The 19985-nt window shown below is 43.8% G+C and overlaps 1 protein-coding gene across 1 annotated transcript in view; it reads left to right on the plus strand.

Moving 5' to 3' along the window:
- Positions 1-16609, plus strand: part of APPBP2 (amyloid beta precursor protein binding protein 2) — a 48873-nt gene extending 32264 nt beyond the window's left edge. Inside the window, exons 7-13 of the mRNA XM_060757010.2 lie at positions 3320-3387; positions 3495-3600; positions 5493-5617; positions 10408-10493; positions 12429-12619; positions 14030-14195; positions 15834-16609. Of these exons, the coding sequence (XP_060612993.1) occupies positions 3320-3387; positions 3495-3600; positions 5493-5617; positions 10408-10493; positions 12429-12619; positions 14030-14195; positions 15834-16087 (996 nt within the window). The 3' untranslated portion in view covers positions 16088-16609. The remainder of the gene's footprint in view (positions 1-3319; positions 3388-3494; positions 3601-5492; positions 5618-10407; positions 10494-12428; positions 12620-14029; positions 14196-15833) is intronic.
- Positions 16610-19985: the final 3376 nt, after the last annotated feature.

Here is a 19985-nt window from a genome sequence, read left to right on the forward strand (position 1 = left end):
ATTTCTACATCTGGTGGCTATATGAATGGTTGAAACGTTCTCTAGAGATATTGGTCCCTTGAAGGAGGCATGGCTGAAAAAGCACGCTCTCAGATCAAGGGAGTTATAGTTTGGGTAGGCACCGGCATTCTTGAACAGAGGAGACTAAAAATATTCACTTCTGTTAGTCCCAGCTTCTGTCAACCTACCAGTTTGAAAACATGAAAATGTGAGTAGATCAATAGGTACCGCCCCGGTGGGAAGGTAACAGCGTTCCATTCAGTCATGCCGGCCACATGACCTTGGAGGGGTCACCACAACATGAGAAAACTGTGAAGGGGTCACGGCATTAGGAAGGTTGAGAAAAACTGGTGTACAGTGTTCCCTCACTTATTACAGGTGTTACACTCTAGGACCACCTGCAAAAAGTGAAAATTTGTGAAGTAGGGTCGCTATATATGTATATCGAGTTCTGAGGTTGAAGCAGAAGCGAGGAGAAATTTAAAGGCACCGCGCATTTATTTATTTTTTTGCTCACTATCTGCTTTGCTTTGCAATCTCTTAAAAGGTTAGCAGACCTTTTAAAAGAAGTACAATGTTCCCTCACTTTTTTTTTTTTACTGTTGTTGATTGTATGTGGTGCTGATTTCTTTGGCCTTTGCTAAATTAAGTATTCCACAGGATGGGAACTGGCAACAGACTCCAAGAAGGTCAACAAATGACAAGAAGAACAGTTCAGCAAACGAATCTGTCTTTCCCTTTTCTCTCTGTTTTGATGTTAACACATTCATAGGAAGCAATTCTGGAGGCAGCTGCTGTTTACTTTGCCTGTTGTAGTCAGGCACACACAACTACCGCAGGGACAACTAGAAAAGAATCCCACTATTTCCCCACTGATACTTGAACTGAGATACAGTGTTCCCTCACTTATCGCAGGTGTTACGTTTCACGACCACACGCAATAAGTGAAAACCCCGAAGTATGGGCGGTATAGATGTATATCCCTTTCCAAGGGTGAAGAAGTGAGGAGAGATTTAAAGGCACTGCACACTTTTTTTGCTAGCTATCTCTCCTTTGGGTTGTTGTGGGTTTTTCAGGCTAAATGGCCATGTTTTAGAAGCATTCTCTCCTGATGTTTCGCCTGCATCTATGGCAAGCATACTCAGAGGATGCTTGCAGGGACAACTAGAAAAGAATCCCTTTCCAAGGGTGAAGAAGTGAGGAGAGATTTAAAAGCACTGCACAGTTTTTGCTAGATATCTCTGCTTTGGGTTGTTGTGGGTTTTTCAGGCTACATGGCCATGTTTTAGAAGCATTCTCTCCTGACGTTTCGCCTGCATCTATGGCAAGCATCCTCAGAGGTTGCTAGCTATCTCTGCTTTGGGTTGTTGTGGGTTTTTCAGGCTACATGGCCATGTTTTAGAAGCATTCTCTCCTGACGTTTCTCTTGTATCTATGGCAAGCACCCTCAGAGGTTGCTAGCTATCTCTGCTTTGGGTTGTTGTGGGTTTTTCAGGCTACATGGCCATGTTTTAGAAGCATTCTCTCCTGACGTTTCGCCTGTATCTATGGCAAGCATCCTCAGAGGTTGCTAGCTATCTCTGCTTTGGGTTGTTGTGGGTTTTTCAGGCTACATGGCCATGTTTTAGAAGCATTCTCTCCTGACGTTTCGCCTGTATCTATGGCAAGCATCCTCAGAGGTTGCTAGCTATCTCTGCTTTGGGTTGTTGTGGGTTTTTCAGGCTACATGGCCATGTTTTAGAATCATTCTCTCCTGACGTTTCGCCTGCATCTATGGCAAGCATCCTCAGAGGTTGCTAGCTATCTCTGCTTTGGGTTGTTGTGGGTTTTTCAGGCTGCATGGCCATGTTTTAGAATCATTCTCTCCTGACGTTTCGCCTGCATCTATGGCAAGCATCCTCAGAGGTTGCTAGCCATCTCTGCTTTGGGTTGTGGGTTTTTCGGGCTATATGGCTATGTTTTAGAATCGTTCTCTCCTGACGTTTCGCCTGCATCTATGGCAAGCATCCTCAGAGGTTGCTAGCTATCTCTGCTTTGGGTTGTTGTGGGTTTTTTGGGCTAAATGGCCATGTTTTAGAAGCATTCTTTCCTGACGTTTCGCCTGCATCTATGGCAAGCATCCTCAGAGGTTGCTAGCTATCTCTGCTTTGGGTTGTTGTGGGTTTTTCAGGCTAAATGGCTATGTTTTAGAATCATTCTCTCCTGACGTTTCGCCTGCATCTATGGCAAGCATCCTCAGAGGATGCTTGCAGGGACAACTAGAAAAGAATCCCACTATTTCCCCACGGATACTTCAACTGAGATACAGTGTTCCCTCACTTATCGTGGGTGTTACGTTCCAGGACCACCCGCAAAAAGTGAAAAACCGCAAAGTAGGGATGCTATATATTTTTTGCTAGCGATCTCTGCTTTGCTTTGCAATCTCTCTTGATTGGCTGCCTCTCTCCCGAGTGGGAGGGTGAAACCCCTTCCACACTCCATTTTTGCCAGGAGGCAGGATTAGAACACCAGTCTGGGCAATGGCAAACATTCATAAACTGATGGACATCAGATTGGCCCCTTCCCTGATGATATTCCGCAGGAAATTAAAGACGTGGCTGTTCAAGAAGGCGTTCGAACAAGAAATGCAATAATTGGTAATGACGACAGGAATGGAACAACGGAATATGATACTGGATTGTGGTTTAACGATGAGACGATGCGAATGGCTTTTTGTATTATTGATATTGATATTGTTGATGTTGTTGATGACGATGCTTTTGTTATTGCTGGATTGATTTTAGATTGTGTCTTGTAATTTGCACCCTGTCCTCTCTATGTTGTACACCGCTGTGAGTCGCCCCCGGGCTGAGAACAGCGGTATATAAGCACAGTAAATAAATAATAAATAAATAAACTGGGAGGCAAAAACCTGCGAAAGAGCAAGTCCGCAAAAAGCGAACCGCGAAGTAGCAAGGGAATACTGTAGATGCATCCTAAAACACACAGAGTGCCTCAGGCAACTATGGCGGCCTGGGATGGGGAGAGTTTTAGTTTCCAAGTTGTGCTCTGGGCTCTTTTCCAAGCTGCTTTACTGTCCCAATTACACAAGCAAAAGCCACTACTCGTACATTCCAAAGAAACATCTGAGAGCTGTTAGCGTGGCTGCTTTTTCCAACATGTTCTGCCCTCTTCCTTCAAGCAAGGGACCAACGTCTCTGGAGAAAGCACTATTCATGTGTCACTGGCAGCAATTGCAGTGCTGGGTCATTGGTGTAACAAGCAAGGCTTTGAGTATTCATAGAATCTCATATATTCTCTTCTCTGCCCCTTGGTTTAGGCCTGTGTGGTAAAGCGTGAATTCAAGAAAGCCGAGCAGTTGATAAAACATGCGGTGTACCTTGCGCGGTAAGGCATCCCCTTTCCCATACCTTCGATGCACCCTTTTGTGTCTCGGTCAAGAGAAAAACAGAATAGATAATCATGATCAATATCTGTCTTTTTAAATCTTTCAGGGAGCATTTTGGAGCCAAACACCCAAAATATTCAGACACACTACTAGACTATGGGTTTTATTTACTCAACGTAGACAACATATGCCAGTCGGTTGCCATTTATCAGGTATGGTCTCTCTTACGTCTGGAGTGCTGTTGAGTGGCTGTAGCTTTTTGTTTTGAAATATCTATTTCTTTAGGGTTGTTGTAGGTTTTTTCGGGCTATATGGCCATGTTCTAGAGGCATTCTCTCCTAAGGAGAGAATGCCTCTAGAACATGACCATATAGCCCGAAAAAACCTACTACAACAACCCAGTGATTCCGGCTATGAAAGCCTTCGACAATATCTATTTCTTTACTTGAGGTAAACAAAATATGGCATTGGTCGATATTTATCTTGTGTATCTCTGTCAAAGCATCTCAGAGTCAAAAAAACTGGCAAAAATAGAGTTGGAGGAGACCTCATGGGCTATCATCCAGTCCAACCCCATTCTGCCAAGAAGCAAGAAAATCACATTCAAAGCACCCCTGACAGATGGCCATCCAGCCTCCAAAGAAGCCTCCACCACACTTTGGGGCAGAGAGTTCCACTGCTGAACAGCTCTCACACTCATAGAATTGGAAGAGACCTTGTGGGCCATCCAGTCCAACCCCATTCTGCCAAGAAGCAGGAAAATCACATTCAAAGCACCCCTGACAGATGGCCATCCAGCCTCTGTTTAAAAGCCTCCAAAGAAGAAGCCTCCACCACACCTTGGGGCAGAGAGTTCCACTGCTGAACAGCTCTCACAGTCATAGAATCATAGAGTTGGAAGAGACCTTATGGGCTATCGTCCAGTCCAACCCCATTCTGCCAAGAAGCAGGACAATCGCATTCTAAGAACCCCCGACAGAGGGCCATCCAGTCTCTGTTTCAAAGCCTCCAAAGAAGGAGCCTCCACCACACTTCAGGGCAGAGAGTTCCCCTACTGAACAGCTCTCACAGACAGGAAGTTCTTCCTCATGTTCTGTCAGGAGTGCTTTGAATGTGATTTTCCTGCTCCTTGGCAAAATGAGGTTAGACTGGATGGCCCACCAGGTCTCTTCCAACTCTAGGATTCTATGACTCTGAGAGTTGTTCAGCAGTGGAACGCTCTGCATTGCAGTCTGGTGGGGACTTCTTCTTTAGAGGCTTTGAAACAGGCTGTATGGCCATCTGTCGGAGGTGCTTTGAATGCGATTTTTCTGCTCCTTGGCAAAATGAGCTTGGACTGGATGGTCCACCAGGTCTCTTCCAACTTTAGGATTCTATGACTGTGAGAGTTGTTCAGCAGTGGAACTCTCTGCCGCGGAATGTGGTGGAGGCTCCTTCTTTAGAGGCTTTTAAACAGAGGGTGGATGGCCATCTGTCAGGGGTGCTTTGAATGCGATTTTCCTGCTCCTTGGCAAAATGAGGTTGAACTGGATGGCCCATGGGGTCTCTTCCACCTCTAGGATTATAGAATCCTCCCTCAAATCTCTCCTGAAACCTTACGAGTATTTTAAGATTATTGTGATTAGTATGTGTACAGTGCAGATCCGTTGTTGATGGAGTTCACAGAGCTCTGTAGATGTGGGTGTACTACAATTCACATAATCCTGGGTCCACTCCCCCAAGCCTTGAAGGTAGTTTGGTCCAGATACATCGTTGGCAGGAGTCACAGTGTTTTCTGAATGTGGGAGCCATCTTGGAAAATATGCACCAAAATACAATCATATGAATATATTTGCATTTTCGTTAGATAGCTGGATGGAATGTTTTGGGGAAAATAGAATCAACCATACGTCTTCAGCTTATGCGACAGCATGTTTCAAATGTTCTTCTATGTTAAGTACAAAAACAGAGGACTCTAGGAAAAAGTCAAGGAAAATCTTAGTGTCCCCTCTCATGCAGGGAATCAATTGTGTGTGTTTTGGGTCTCAGAAATATCATGAAATGTGGGTTTAGATGGCCCATCTTGAGTGACTGGAACTCATTTGTTTTCTTTGCGTCATTTCAGACAGCGCTAGACATCAGGCAGTCTGTCTTTGGCGGAAAAAACATCCACGTCGCGACAGCTCATGAGGACTTGGCTTATTCGTCGTATGTTCACCAGTACAGTTCGGGAAAGTTTGACAATGCACTGTGAGTGCTCTTTTCCCTTTATATATCTGGGGTTTTTTTTGTTTTTTTTACTGTTGTTGATTTATGTGGTGCTGATTTCTTTGGCCTTTTCTAAATTAAGTATTCCACAGGATGGGAATTGGCAACAGACTCCTAGAAGGTCAACAAATGATAAGAATAATAGTTCAGGAAACTAATCTGTCTTTCCCTTTTTTCTCTGTTTTTATGTTAACACATTCATAGGAAGCAATTCTGGAGGCAGCTGCTGTTTACCTTGCCTGTTGTAGTCAGGCACACACAACTACTGCAGGGCCAACTAGAAAAGAATCCCACTATTTCCCTACTGATACTTGAACTGAGATACAGTGTTCCCTCACTTATCGCGGGTGTTACGTTCCAGGACCACCCGCAATAAGTGAAAACCCCGAAGTAGGGACGGTATAGATGTATATCCCTTTCCAAGGGTGAAGAAGTGAGGAGAGATTTAAAGGCACTGCACACTTTTGCTAGCTATCTCTGCTTTGGGTTGTTGTGGGTTTTTCGGGCTAAATGGTCATGTTTTAGAAGCATTCTCTCCTGACATTTCGCCTGTATCTATGGCAAGCATCCTCAGAGGTTGCTAACTATCTCTGCTTTGGGTTGTTGTGGGTTTTTCAGGCTATATGGCCATCTTTTAGAAGCATTCTCTCCTGATGTTTCGCCTGAATGTATGGCAAGCATCCTCAGAGGTTGCTAGCTATCTCTGCTTTGGGTTGTTGTGGGTTTTTCGGGCTATATGGCCATGTTTTAGAAGCATTCTCTCCTGACGTTTCGCCTGCATCTATGGCAAGCATCCTCAGAGGTTGCTAGCTATCTCTGCTTTGGATTGTTGTGGGTTTTGGGACTAAATGACTATTTTTTAGAAGGATTCTCTCCTGACATTTTGTCTGCATCTATGTATAGCAAGCATCCTCAGAGGTTGCTAGCTATCTGCTTTGGGTTGTTGTGGGTTTTTCAGGCTGTATGGCCATCTTTTAGAAGCATTCTCTCCTGACGTTTCGCCTGAATGTATGGCAAGCATCCTCGGAGATTGCTAGCTATCTCTGCTTTGGGTTGTTGTGGGTTTTTCAGGCTGTATGGCCATCTTTTAGAAGCATTCTCTCCTGACATTTCGCCTGTATCTATGGCAAGCATCCTCAGAGGTTGCTAGCTATCTCTGCTTTGGGCTGTTGTGGGTTTTTCGGGCTATATGGCCATGTTCTAGAAGCATTCTCTCCTGACGTTTCACCTGCATCTATGGAAAGCATCCTCATAGGTTGCTAGCTATCTCTGCTTTGGGTTGTTGTGGGTTTTTTTCAGGCTATATGGCCATGTTCTAGAAGCATTCTCTCCTGACATTTCGCCTGCATCTATGGCAAGCATCCTCAGAGGTTGTGAGACCTCACAACCTCTGAGGATGCTTGCCATAGATGCAGGCGAAATGTGAGGAGAGATTGCTTCTAGAACATGGCCATATAGCCCGAAAAACCTATAACAACCCAGTGATTCCAACCATGCTTTGCTTTGCAGTCTCTCTTGCTTGGCTGCCTCTCTCCCGAGGGGGAGGGTGACACCCCCTTCCACACTCCATCATTGCCAGGAGGCGGGATTACAATGCCTCTCTGAGCAACGGCAAGCATTCATAAACTGGGAGGCAAAAACCCGCGAAACAGCGAGTCCGCGAAAAGCAAACCGTGAAGTAGCGAGGGAACACTGTACACTGTTTCCACCTTTAAAGTCATATTTTTCCATCGATCTTTACCATCCTCCCAGTGCTAATGCTTCTAGAAACATACAACTGGACACAAGTCAAGGAAGAGAAAAAATAGGGGGAGGCTGGGAGGACATTTAAAAGGCTTTGTAAAAAGGGAGGCTTTTTTGTCAGAGGGTTTGCACGCCTGCATTTAATAAACTGTGGTGTTCGCTTGCTGTGAGTCACAAACGAAGGAAGGTTGTGCAACTTTGTAAGAAGGCGAAACCCCTTCCAGTGGAATAAATTATGCAGAATTTGAAACCACAGAAATGTGGCTTGAATACAGTAGCTTGTTTGTGGACGCGGGTGCCATTCGGCATTGAGGCAGCCAAAGCATCACGCTTTGTTCTCGCCTTGATTGCATAGGAATGAAATAGGACAAGAAATAAGGAGTAGGAGAGCAGTTTGGGAAAGCATCTACTTCTTCTGGTTGAGCGATCCTAGAAACCGTAGTCCATAATAGTAATTTTTCCATGAGTGAAGCATAAATGTCCTCCCACATACCATATCTTGTATATTGACTTACTCAACCAACATTTTCCCTTTGTCACAAGCATGTTCTTTGCTTTAAGAGGAATTTATTTTATTTATTTATTTAAAAGTTTTGTATACCGACCTTCTCACCTTTCTTGAGGGACTCAGACTAGTTTCCAACCATAATATCACATACAGTCAATAAAACATCATAATTCATATTACAGTAAAACCTTAAAACAGCAATTACATTCAATAACTACAATGGTCAGTCGTCACACTAAAATCGTTGTTCATCATCCTCCATCCATATCTCAGGGTATTGGCTCACTCGTCGAATGCCTGTCTCCATAACCAAGTCTTCACCTGTTTCCTAAATGTCAGGATAAAAGGGGCGGTTCTGATCTCCAGTGGGAAAGAGTTCCAGAGTCGCGGGGCCACCACCGAGATGGCCCTGTCCCTCGTCCCCACCAGACACGCTTGCGAGGCCGGTGGGACCGAGAGCAGGGCCTCTCCAGACAATCTTAATAATCTTGATGGTTCATAGGGGAGAATACGTTCGGAAAGCAATGTATTTTTCCAAGAAATCCCACAGGATCCTGTGTTTGGCATGTTTTCCTACCAGCTATATCAAAGCCTAAATACTAGGCTTGGTTGATAAAAAAAATGGTTCAAAACTCATTTCGGATGTAGGGGGTTCTGGTGGTTCAATTCTAAAGTCACTTCCGAATTTTTTGAAAAAAATTCAAAACTTTCCGGAACTTCCGAATTGCTTTGTTAATGGCAGACACGCATGCGCAGTAGGAAAAAAATCAGCACTGACACTGGGGAAACTTCAAGGGATTCTCTCTCCCTCATTTTTAGACCAATCCTGATGAAACTTTCTACAGTGGTAGAACACGTGGACCCTTCTTAGCTCACCAAATTTCATAACGTTTGACTTATCCATGGAGTTTTGGCAAATTTTCAAAGTTTTTATTAAAAAAATCATTTTTTAAAATAATAAGGAAATCTGTTCCTGGTTTAAAAGTGTTATTTCCTGTTTCATTGGGTGGTATTTATTTTGAAAGTAGTTGTTCTACTCCAGAAACCTTGTTTGTGTGGCACAAACTGTGTTAAATTAGTGGAGAACAGAAATCATAGTACAGACCCCACCAAGGGACATCTAGACTGACCCCCTTCTTCTGGGCACAAAGGAACCATCCTGACATCCATTTGCTTCCTTTACTGAGTTGGAGGGGACCTTCAAGACACATCCATCTGTTTATTCCTTTTTGCAGATGCAATCATTCATTTTATTTTATTATTACTGACTGATGTAAAGGGCTGGCTGGCTGTGACTGACTACTCCAGGGCTTTGTTCGTGTTTTTTAAGCAGTTTATGTTCTCTTGGCTTTTCAAGAGTTGCTTATTGCTTTGCTGCCTTCTTTCGACACCTTTGTAGATTCAATCAGTGTATTTTATATTTAGATGAAGATTGCTACAGACAGCTATAGGGGGTCCTTCAGCCATTTTGGCTAATGAGCAGCCAGGCAGTGTGGGAAATGTGGTTTAACAACAGGGCCTTTTGCAGTGTCTACCATTGGGGGGCTGGCCTTCACAAACTACAACAATGGCTGTGCTTAGCCACGCCCACCTCATCCCTCCTTCCATCGCTTATTGCTTTGCTGCCTTCTTTCGACACCTTTGTAGATTCAATCAGTTTATTTTATATTTAGATGAAGACTGCTACAGACAGCTATAGGGGGTCCTTCAGCCATTTTGGCTAATGAGCAGCCAGGCAGTGTGGGAAATGTGGTTTAACAACAGGGACTTTTGCAGTGTCTACCATTGGGGGCCTGGCCTTCACAAACTACAACAATGGCTGTGCTTAGCCACGCCCACCTCATCCCTCCTTCCATTGCTTATTGCTCTGCTGCCTTCTTTCGACACCTTTGTAGATTCAATCAGTTTATTTAATATTTAGATGAAGACTGCTACAGACAGCTATAGGGGGTCCTTCAGCCATTTTGGCTAATGAGCAGCCAGGCAGTGTGGGAAATGTGGTTTAACAACAGGGACTTTTGCAGTGTCTACCATTGGGGGCTTGGCCTTCACAAACTACAACAATGGCTGTGCTTAGCCACGCCCACCTCATCCCTCCTTCCCTCGCTGGGAAGGGAAGGCATGAGATTTGAAAACTTTTTAGACTTTACCAAAGGTGCTCAATGGTTGTGAAAATTAAAATAACCTTGGGAGACATCTGAACATTATCGAATATTTCCGGAGGAAAAAAAAGGGAAGTGATGCAAATTCGGATCTCCCCCCCCCCCCCCCCATCTTTCCTGCATGGTTCAAAACTGCTTCGGAAGTCAAAATTGAGATTTTTTTCTCCTGGCTTTCAGGCTTTTCCAAACAAACCTATCCAACTCTACTAAATACCTTAAAAGTGCTAGCTTTTGACCGATCTTGGTGGCTAATGTTTTTAATGGGGTGGCTTGGGTTTTTATTTAGATGCAGCGGTGCTCCAAGGAAAAAGGCAAGAGATGCCTATTGTCCTCATGTTTCTGTTGTGGTTTTGTTTTAGATTCCATGCCGAACGTGCCATCGGTATCATCACCCACATCCTCCCAGAGGATCACCTTCTCCTTGCCTCTTCCAAAAGGGTTAAAGGTATTTGTGTGCTTCTTTTTGTTCCAGTGCGCTAGATAAAGTAACCATGTTAGTATTGGAGAACTTAGGAAAGGCAGAAATACAGGAGGGAGCGAATCAGAAGGATCAGAAGCTGATGATAAATATAGAGTCTCATGTTAATTGTTTATTCTGAAATCCCAAATGCTCCATAATCTGAGATTGACCACCTTTGGTTTCTAATTATTTGTTTCATGCGTAAAATTGTCCTAAAATGTTGCATAAAACTATTATTTATTTATTTATTTATATCATTTTTACCCCGCCCATATCAGCCCAAAGGCGACTCAGGGCGGCGAACAATCGGCACAATTCGTTGCCGTATATAAAATACATACAACAATAAAAATATTATTTATCGTGTCATCCGCAACAGAACATTGTATTACATTTCTAACGGAACAAAACAAGCAAACAGATAAAAAAAACACACACACACAAATTTTGCAAACTTGGTAGCTGATTAAATGTCCTTTGACCAGTATCTGGCCACTTGGAATGCCTCTGGTGTTGCCGCAAGAAGATCCTCCATTGTGCATGTGGCAGGGCTCAGGGTGCATTGCAGCAGGTGGTCTGTGGTTTGTTCTTCTCCGCACTCACATGTCGTGGATTCCACTTTGTAGCCCCATTTCTGAAGGTTGGCTCTGCATCTCGTGGTGCCAGAGCGCAGTCTGTTCAGCGCCTTCCAAGTCGCCCAGTCTTCTGTGTGCCCAGGGGGGAGTCTCTCATCTGGTATCACCCACATATTGAGGTGCTGCGTTTGAGCCTGCCACTTTTGAACTCTCGCTTGCTGAGGTGGTCCAGCGAGTGTCTCTGTAGATCTAAGAAAACTATTTCTTGATTTAAGTCATTGATGTGCTGGCTGATACCCAAACAGGAGATGAGCTGGAGATGTCTCTGCCTTGGTCCTTTCACTATTGGCTGCAACTTCCCGGCGGATGTCAGGTGGTGCAATACCGGCTAAGCAGTGTAATTTCTCCAGTGGTGTGGGGCACAGACACCCTATGATAATGCGGCATGTCTCATTAAGAGCCACATCCACTGTTTTAGTGTGGTGAGATGTTTTCCACACTGGGCATGCGTATTCAGCAGCAGAGTAGCATAGCGCAAGGACAGATGTCTTCACTGTATCTGGTTGTGATCCCCAGGTTGTGCCAGTCAGCTTTCCCACTTTTTGCTTGAAGTTCAGGCAGTGCTTCTTGTAGGTCAGAGCATGGTCCAGAGTGACTCCCAGGTATTTGGGTGTGTTGCAATGCTCCAGTGGGATTCCTTCCCAGGTGATCCACAGGGCTCGGGATGCTTGTCTGTTCTTAAGGTGAAAGGCACATGTCTGTTGTTTTAGATGGATTAGGGATCAGTTGGTTTTCCCTGTAATAGGCAGTTAGAGCACCTAGAGCTTCGGAGAGCTTCTGTTCAACCATCTCAAAGCTCCCTGCTTGAGCGGTGATGGCACGATCATCAGCATAGATGAAACTCTCTGTCCCTTCTGGCAGTGGCTGGTCATTTGTGTAGATGTTGAACATGGATGGAGTGAGCACCACATTACACTATATCTAAAAACATCAAACTGGTAACAATAAAAAAATTTAAACTATGTCGTCATATTGAGTCTTCATCCGTTCCGTCGTCTTAGCCATTAGAGAACACATTTTTTTGGTCGAATACAGGCAAATAATCCAATCCGCAAATGCTTAACCCACAAGTGTGAGCCAGGCAGTGTCATATATGCAAACTGGCAGGTTAATTTGAGCTTTGTGTCCAATCCTGAAATGGGCTCATTGAATGGAAGGTAAATCCTGATTTGGGAGTCTCTTCCAAGACAGCTGGCCTTGGTATTTGGTACCAGCATACCTCCTCGTGGTGTGTCTGTGTGGCTTTCTCCTCCCCACGTCCCCAATCTTTCTGTCTTGTCCCAAGCCCTGATCTTGGAGGAGATTGCCATCGACTGTCACAACAAGGAGACGGAGCAGCGGTTGTTGCAGGAGGCCCACGACTTGCACCTCTCCTCGCTGCAGCTGGCCAAGAAAGCCTTCGGGGAGTTCAACGTCCAGACGGCCAAACACTACGGCAACCTGGGCCGGCTTTACCAGTCCATGAGGAAATTTAAGGTAACTGATGGTGGATATTGATCAAGTCGCTCTCTGATCGAGCCTTCGGGGTTGTGTGCACACATTGTGCGCTTCCAGCCATAGATATAATCAAGATATAGATAGATATGAATGATAGAGTATCATAATATCAAAGGCCATCCAATCCAACCCCTTTCAGCAGGGCAGGAGGACCCAATCAAAGCCCTCCCAACAAAGGTCCATCCATAACTATAGCTAACAAATCATACATACATATATATGTATGTATGTATGTATGTAGATAGATTTGATATCATAGATTTAGAAGGGACCGATAAAGGCCATCCAGTCCAACCCCCTCCTGCCAGGCCGGACACAAAGCCCTCCCGACAGAGGGCCATCCAGCCAGAGATATAGAAAATGATTCAGACATATATGTATAGATAGATATAGAGTACTGTAGACTTAGAAGGGACCCGTAAAGGCCATCCAGTCCAACCCCCTCTTGCCAGGCCAGACACAATCAAAGCCCTCCTGACAGAGGGCCATTCAGCCAGAGATATAGAAAATGATTCAAACATATATGTATATAGATAGAGGTAGAAATAGATAGATACATAGAGTACCATAGATTTAAAAGGGTCCCGTAAAGGCCATCTAGTCCAATCCCCTCCTGTGAGGCCAGACACAATCAAAGCCCTCCAACAGAGGACCATTCAGCCAGAAATACAGAAAATGATTCAGATATATATATGTATGTAGATAGAGATAGAGATAGATAGATACGTAGATTACCATAGCTTTAGAAGAAACCCGTAAAGGCCATCCAGCCTAACCCCCTCCTGTCAGGCCAGACACAATCAAAGCCCTCCTGACAGAGGGTCATCTAGCCATAGATACAGAAAATGATTCAGGCATATATGTATATAGATATAGATAGATACATAGAGTACCATAGCTTTAGAAGGGATCTGTAAAGGCCATCCAGTCCAACCCCCTCCTGCCAGGCCAGTCACAATCAAAGCCCTCCTGACAGAGGGCCATTCAGCCAGTGATAGACAATGATTCAAACGTATATGTATATGGATAGAGATAGAGATAGACACAATCAAAGCCCTCCCGACAGAGGGCCATCCAGCCATATATATACATATTGACCCTCCTTACCTGCCTCTTGTTTCTCTTGCAAACACACCAAAACACCAGGGGACCCACTGTTTGAGAACCACTGATCTACATGGTAAAATTCATCTAGTTTGACACCACTTTATTTCCCAAGGCTTAATGCTATAGAATCATGGGAGCGGCAGTTTTACAAGTCTGTTGGCCTTCCCTGCCAAAGAGTGCTCAAACTACAAATCCCAGGATTCCCTACTGTATAGAGGATGGTAGTGGTGGTGGTGATGATGGTGGTCCTGATGCCTAATCATTGTGGGGCCTTTCTTCCAGGAAGCAGAAGAAATGCATATCAAGGCGATCCAGATCAAGGAGTTGCTTCTCGGCCAGGAAGATTACGAAGTGGCCCTTTCCGTGGGACACTTGGCCTCGCTCTACAACTACGACATGAACCAGTACGAAAACGCCGAAAAGCTTTATCTGAGATCCATAGCGATTGGTGAGTGTTTTCTTTCTCTATTTAAAGACTTTCAAAGGCAAGGAACAAATAAAATAAATGAAAACGATACAATGATTGAAAAGATAGCCTTTAAATACCAGCCTTCAGCAAAGAAGTTGGAAGGACAACCCTGGGGAGTTGGGAGTAAATGGATAGAGTTGCTCGGATAACTCGTAGCTTGTAATAATTTTGTTAAAATTACCTTTTTGAAGCAATATTGAAGCTTTTTTAAAAACCGGAAGGCCCTTTGCCTTCCGAAGCTTTTTCTGCCATTTTAGTTACAACTCAGGAAGTGAGTCAGAAATGATTCAGCTTTTCCCCGCTTCTGATCCCTGGCCTCGGCTCAAGCCAGAGAAACCAGTTTTAAACCAGAGAAGGAAGGAATTTCCTGGCCTCAGCTCAAGCCAGAGAAGCCAGTTTTAAAGCCAGAGTAGGCAATTTTAAACCAGAGAAGGAAGGAATTTCTTGGCCTCTGCTCAAGCCAGAGAAGCCAGTTTTAAAGCCAGAGTTGCCGGTTTTAAACCAGAGAAGGAAGGAATTTCCTCCGCTTGCTTTTCCCCACTTCTAGTCCCTTGCCTCTGCTCAAGCCAAAGAAGCCAGTTATAAACCAGAGAAGGAAGGAGTTTCCTGGCCTCGGCTCAAGCCGGAGAAGCCAGTTATAAACCAGTGAAGGAAGGAATTCCCTGGCCTTGGCTCAAGCCAGAGAAGCCAGTTTTAAAGCCAGAGTAGCCAGTTTTAAACCAGAGAAGAAAGGAATTTCCTCCGCTTGCTTTTCCCCGCTTCTGGTCCCTGGCCTCGGCTCAAGCCAGAGAAGCCAGTTTTAAACCAGAGAAGGAAGGAATTTCCTAGCCTCAGCTCAAGCCAGAGAAGCCAGTTTTAAAGCCAGAGTAGCCAGTTTTAAACCAGAGAAGGAAGGAATTTCCTCCACTTGCTTTTCCCTGCTTCTGGTCTCTGGCCTCGGCTCAAGCCAGACAAACCAGGTTTAAACCAGAGAAGGGAGGAATTTCCTGGCCTTGGATCAAGCCAGAGAAGCCAGTTTTAAACCAGAGGAAGGAAGGAATTTCCTCTGCTTGCTTTTCCCTGCTTCTGGAGTAAAACAACTACTTTCAAAGTAAAGATCACCCAAGGAAACAGGAAATAACACTTTCAAATCTTTAACGAATTGATTCGGAAGTCTCGGAAGTTTCGAAAAGTTTAGAATTTTTTTTTCTGTGAAAATTGGAATTGACTTTAGAATTGAACTACATCCAAAACGAGTTTTGAACCATTTTTTTGTGAATCAACAAAGCCTAATATACAATACTGATATTGTAGTATGCTAATAATATAATATATTGAATGTGTATGTGTGTGTGTGTGTGTGTGTATATATATATATATATTCCTTCTCTGGTTTATAACTGGCTTCTCTGGCTTGAGCCGAGGACAGGAAATTCCTGGTTTATATATATATATTCCTGGTATATATACATATATATCTGGTTTATATATATATGGTAAGCTGCTCTGAGTCCCCTTCGGGATGAGAAAGGCAGCATATAAATGTCGTAAGTAAATATTTTGGGGAAAATGGGGCATGCTTCTGTTGATGGGGGAGGAAAACAATTGAACCCTTTTAATTATGCTTCCTTCTTATAGGAAAGAAGCTTTTTGGGGAAGGTTACAGCGGACTGGAATACGACTACCGGGGCCTCATTAAACTGTACAACTCCATTGGCAATTACGAGAAAGTATTTGAATACCACAACATTTTGGCCAACTGGAACCGGTTGCGGGATCGGCAGTTTTCGGTGACAGATGCCTTGGAGGACGTCAGCACCAGCCCTCACTCCACCGAGGAAGTCGTCCAGTCGTTCCTGATGTCGCAAAACGTAGAAGGACCGCTTTCCTAAGGAACTTGGCCAGCTTTCCCAATGGGGCTTTTTTCCCCCCTCCCCTTTTTTTGTTGTTGTTGTTACCCACAGTTACATGGGAGAAGTCATACTGTGAAATTTGAAAAACCATGTCGTTATTTTTTTTTTCCTCTCCCCCGCTCCCACCTTTTTTTTCTTCTTCTTTGTCTTCTCCTCGAGGGGGCTGTAAAAATTGCATTGAAACACTGGTCCGGTCCATAAAAAAAATAATCCCCTACCTTTGGGGTGATCTCAACTTTTGATGGAGTGACCGTACAAACGAATGTGTGCTTAATAATAATAATAATAATAATTCCTACCAGCATGAGTACGGCATGAGTTTTGTTTTGGCTCGAGAGAGAGAGAGAGAGAAAAAGAGAGACATACATAGAGAATATATATAAAAAGAAAAGCATAGACATTCCTAACGATCGTCTGTATTTTAACAAAATCTTTTTTGCCTTCGAAAAGAAGCCACTTTACCGGAGAATCGAAAGAGAGAAATAAAAGCATTTAACACTTTTCAAGAGTCGCATTCTTGATTGTGGCTTGTCTGTCAGGTGAGTCAAAGCTGTAAAATGCCGTTGGATGGCTCGCTTTACCTTGAAAAAGAGTCTTGATCAGATTGTTGGCAGAGGATATTCGCACGCGGAGAAGGGAAGAAAGACCTCGCTTCTTATTTTTGTGCTGCCTTACAAAAGAAACGTGGCAAAGGATTGACCTCAGAGAAACAACGCCTGGCTACGAACTCAGCATCGAAACTGGACCAGTGTTTGCCCGGACATCGTCGTCGTCGTCAGCGGGACATTATATAGTCTTCGCCTCCTTCTCCTCTCTCCTTTTTGTTCTGTTTTGCTGGTTTGGGGCAAAGTGTTTTCCGTCGCGGGATCAAGAGGATTCAAAAAGCGGACCATTTCTGCGCTCAGTTCGCAATCAGGAGTGTTATTTCCAGTGCTAACGAGAGACTTTCTACGTGCGCTAGATCACTAAATGTAGGAGCTTCAGCGTCGCGATGGCATGTTTTTTAAATTTCAGAGGCTCAACAGGTACACTTAGATGTTGACGCCGTAAAGCGAAACCTTTATCAAACGCTTCGCCCTCTCTCTCCTTTGTCCCATTCAGAATAGGCTCTCTCTAAAGGCTATACACACACACACACACACACACACACAAGGGTTGAATGAAAAGTAATTTCTCCACCTTCATAACTCCTCAACAGATGGCAGTATTGGTATGCGGCAGTACTGGCTTGTTCAGTAGCCTCTCCTCTACAGTTCCATTTTGGTGGGAAGCCTTAGCTGTCAGGATGTGTCCGTTCAAGCTTAAATCAACAAAAGCTGCCCGTCCACTCCATGACAGTTTGGGAGTGAATTACTGGAGGCCAATAAGGGCCATCTGGACAAAGCGGGGGGAGAAACGTAGGAGATGCTGTGTGTTGTGTGGGAGTGGAATATAACCGCTAGGATAGATAAGAAAGGGGTGTGTGGAGTGGATAGGTGAAATACCACAGCTTTGGTGGGAAAGAGTTAGAACTAGCTTTTACTTTGCTTTGGTGAGATCGAATAATAATTGTGTGTCCATGGAACGTTCCTTGTGAGCTTGGTTTTATTCTAAAATCTGCCAAGAGCTGACATTAACATTGAACGGTTGTGTTATTAAAGTGCAAAGTATGGAACCCTGTGCAGACTGTCTGTCAGTGCAACTTAAGTAGTGTGCCATCATTGAATTCTTGACAGCAGAAGGTGTCACCCCAAAGGAGATTCATCAGAGAATGCAAGCGGTTTATAGTGATTGTGTTGATGTGAGTACTCTGTGTCGTTGTCTGAGTAAGTTTAAAGACGTTGAGGTGACATCTGTCAAGAATTCAATGACTGTACGTTGCTTAAGTCTCATTGACCAACCACCTGCGCAGGATTCTATACTTCGCATTTTAACAACACAACCGTTCAATGCTAAGGCTTCCTGTCAAAATGTGGCAGCCGTTAGGAGGAAAAAATAATAAAGGGGATAATAATAATTTAGAATGAAATAGAAGATTTTTGTTCCTACCTGAATCTGAGAAGACCAATTCTAAATTTGCAAGCATGCAAAACCTGCAGATGATTGACACGGGGTCAGGTTGCTCTAGCCATGTTTGCTCTAGCCTGTTTATTCTAGCCAATGTTGACTTAGATATGAAGTCAAGAAGAGAATTTGGCAGGACAAAGAAATCAATAATATCGATCCAAGACTTGGAACATCTAAGGTCATATGGTGAGAGAGCGCCATCCTCTGACCACTTAATGTAAATAGCAGGCAATTTCAGAAACGCTTTTATTTTAAGTACATTCCTTCATGATTATTCATATTAAGAAATAAGTTATAATGAAATAATTAAGGCTGGATTGATTAGGAGATTGCCTTGATCAAATCTTATGTTATAAGCATATAAAAGTTATAATTCAATTAGAAATTGAACATATACGGGGTAACAGGCGAAAGTTGAGATAAGTTATATAACCAAGCAGATGTTTGGGGTCACAACGTGCCTGCCAAGACCTGATAAAGATGTCCTTGGCAACTATACATGAAAACACCTGTTAATGATTGTATTGTGTAAATGTCAGATCCTTTCTGCGCATGTGTAAAACAAGTATGCTATAAAAACTGGAACAATTGTGACTTCAAAGTTGTGACAGACATTGGAACTGTTCACCCTATCCTCTGTGGAGATAGTAATAAACGCCTGGAAATCGGCCAAGCTGTCTCTCCATCTTCCTTCCTTCTCCAAAAGCACTCTAATGATCTCGGGTAACGTATGTTCCGCAACAAAAATGGAACTGTAGAGGAGAGTCTACTGAACAAGCCAGAACCAGCCGCATACCAGTACTGCCATCTGTTGAGGAGTTACCAAGGTGTAGGCATTACTTTTCATTCAATCTTCGTGTGTATGTGTGTATAGCTTGCTTGTGCTCGCTCACTAGGTTATTTTTACTCGCCATTCAACAATCTGGTTTGATTTTATTTCCGTTTATTGTACATTTTTTGCAGAGATCAGTGGAGAATGCCAAAAACAAAACAAAACAAAAAAGCACAACCGGTTGCTCTCTTTGTTTTCCCCTTCCTCATTAGACAAAACCCTGTTTGTCTTTATATTTAATTTTGTCTATAAATGCAAGTATCCGCCTGTTATACGTTTGAAGGACAAAACATTATATATAACTCTGCCTGTCTTACTAGTTTGTCTTAATTTGAGTTGTGTGCGTTGGTGGGTTTTTTTTCGTTTCGTTTTCCTTTGGATTGAACCATCCTTGAGGTAACGACGGGCATGCCAAGACACCTTTGTAGCATTGACAGAAATGGGTAAGCGTGGTTGCTTATTACCTCAGTTTTCTTAATGCAGAGGCACGGGCAGTGCGTCTGCCTTAAGGGTATCGATCATTGGGTGGCCTCCCCTATTTTTCAGGGGGTTCCTACGTTGCCCAGAGAATGAGAGGTTCGCCTCTTTCACTTTGGGAGTGAACTTGATTCAATTTCGAGTTTTCGAGTGAAGGGCGTCAGGTCCTCTCGAGTCCAGAGGACAACAAAGTTTAGCAGTCAGTGGCTTTGGATCCTTCTCTTAATCCTGACTGTAGCAATAGGCTCGGCTTGTCATTTGGGATATTGCAGTTCATTGTTTTCAACTGGTGCCTTTAAGAAAAAATAAATACACACACCTCTTTGGTTCGTTTTTGTGCGCAGGCAGGAAGGAAGTCTTGTTGCCCCGTATTCGAGAGGAAGGTATTCGTATTCAGTGTATGGGAATCCACAGAGAGTCCATAGGATGTGGAATTGCCCACGATCGCAAGGACGCATCTCTCCATATAGATCAGACTCTGTGGCTTCTGCATTATAGCCCTGCAAAAGGTATCTAACAATA

This window comes from Anolis sagrei, chromosome 11, assembly GCF_037176765.1.
Source record: "Anolis sagrei isolate rAnoSag1 chromosome 11, rAnoSag1.mat, whole genome shotgun sequence".
NCBI lineage: Eukaryota > Metazoa > Chordata > Lepidosauria > Squamata > Dactyloidae > Anolis > Anolis sagrei.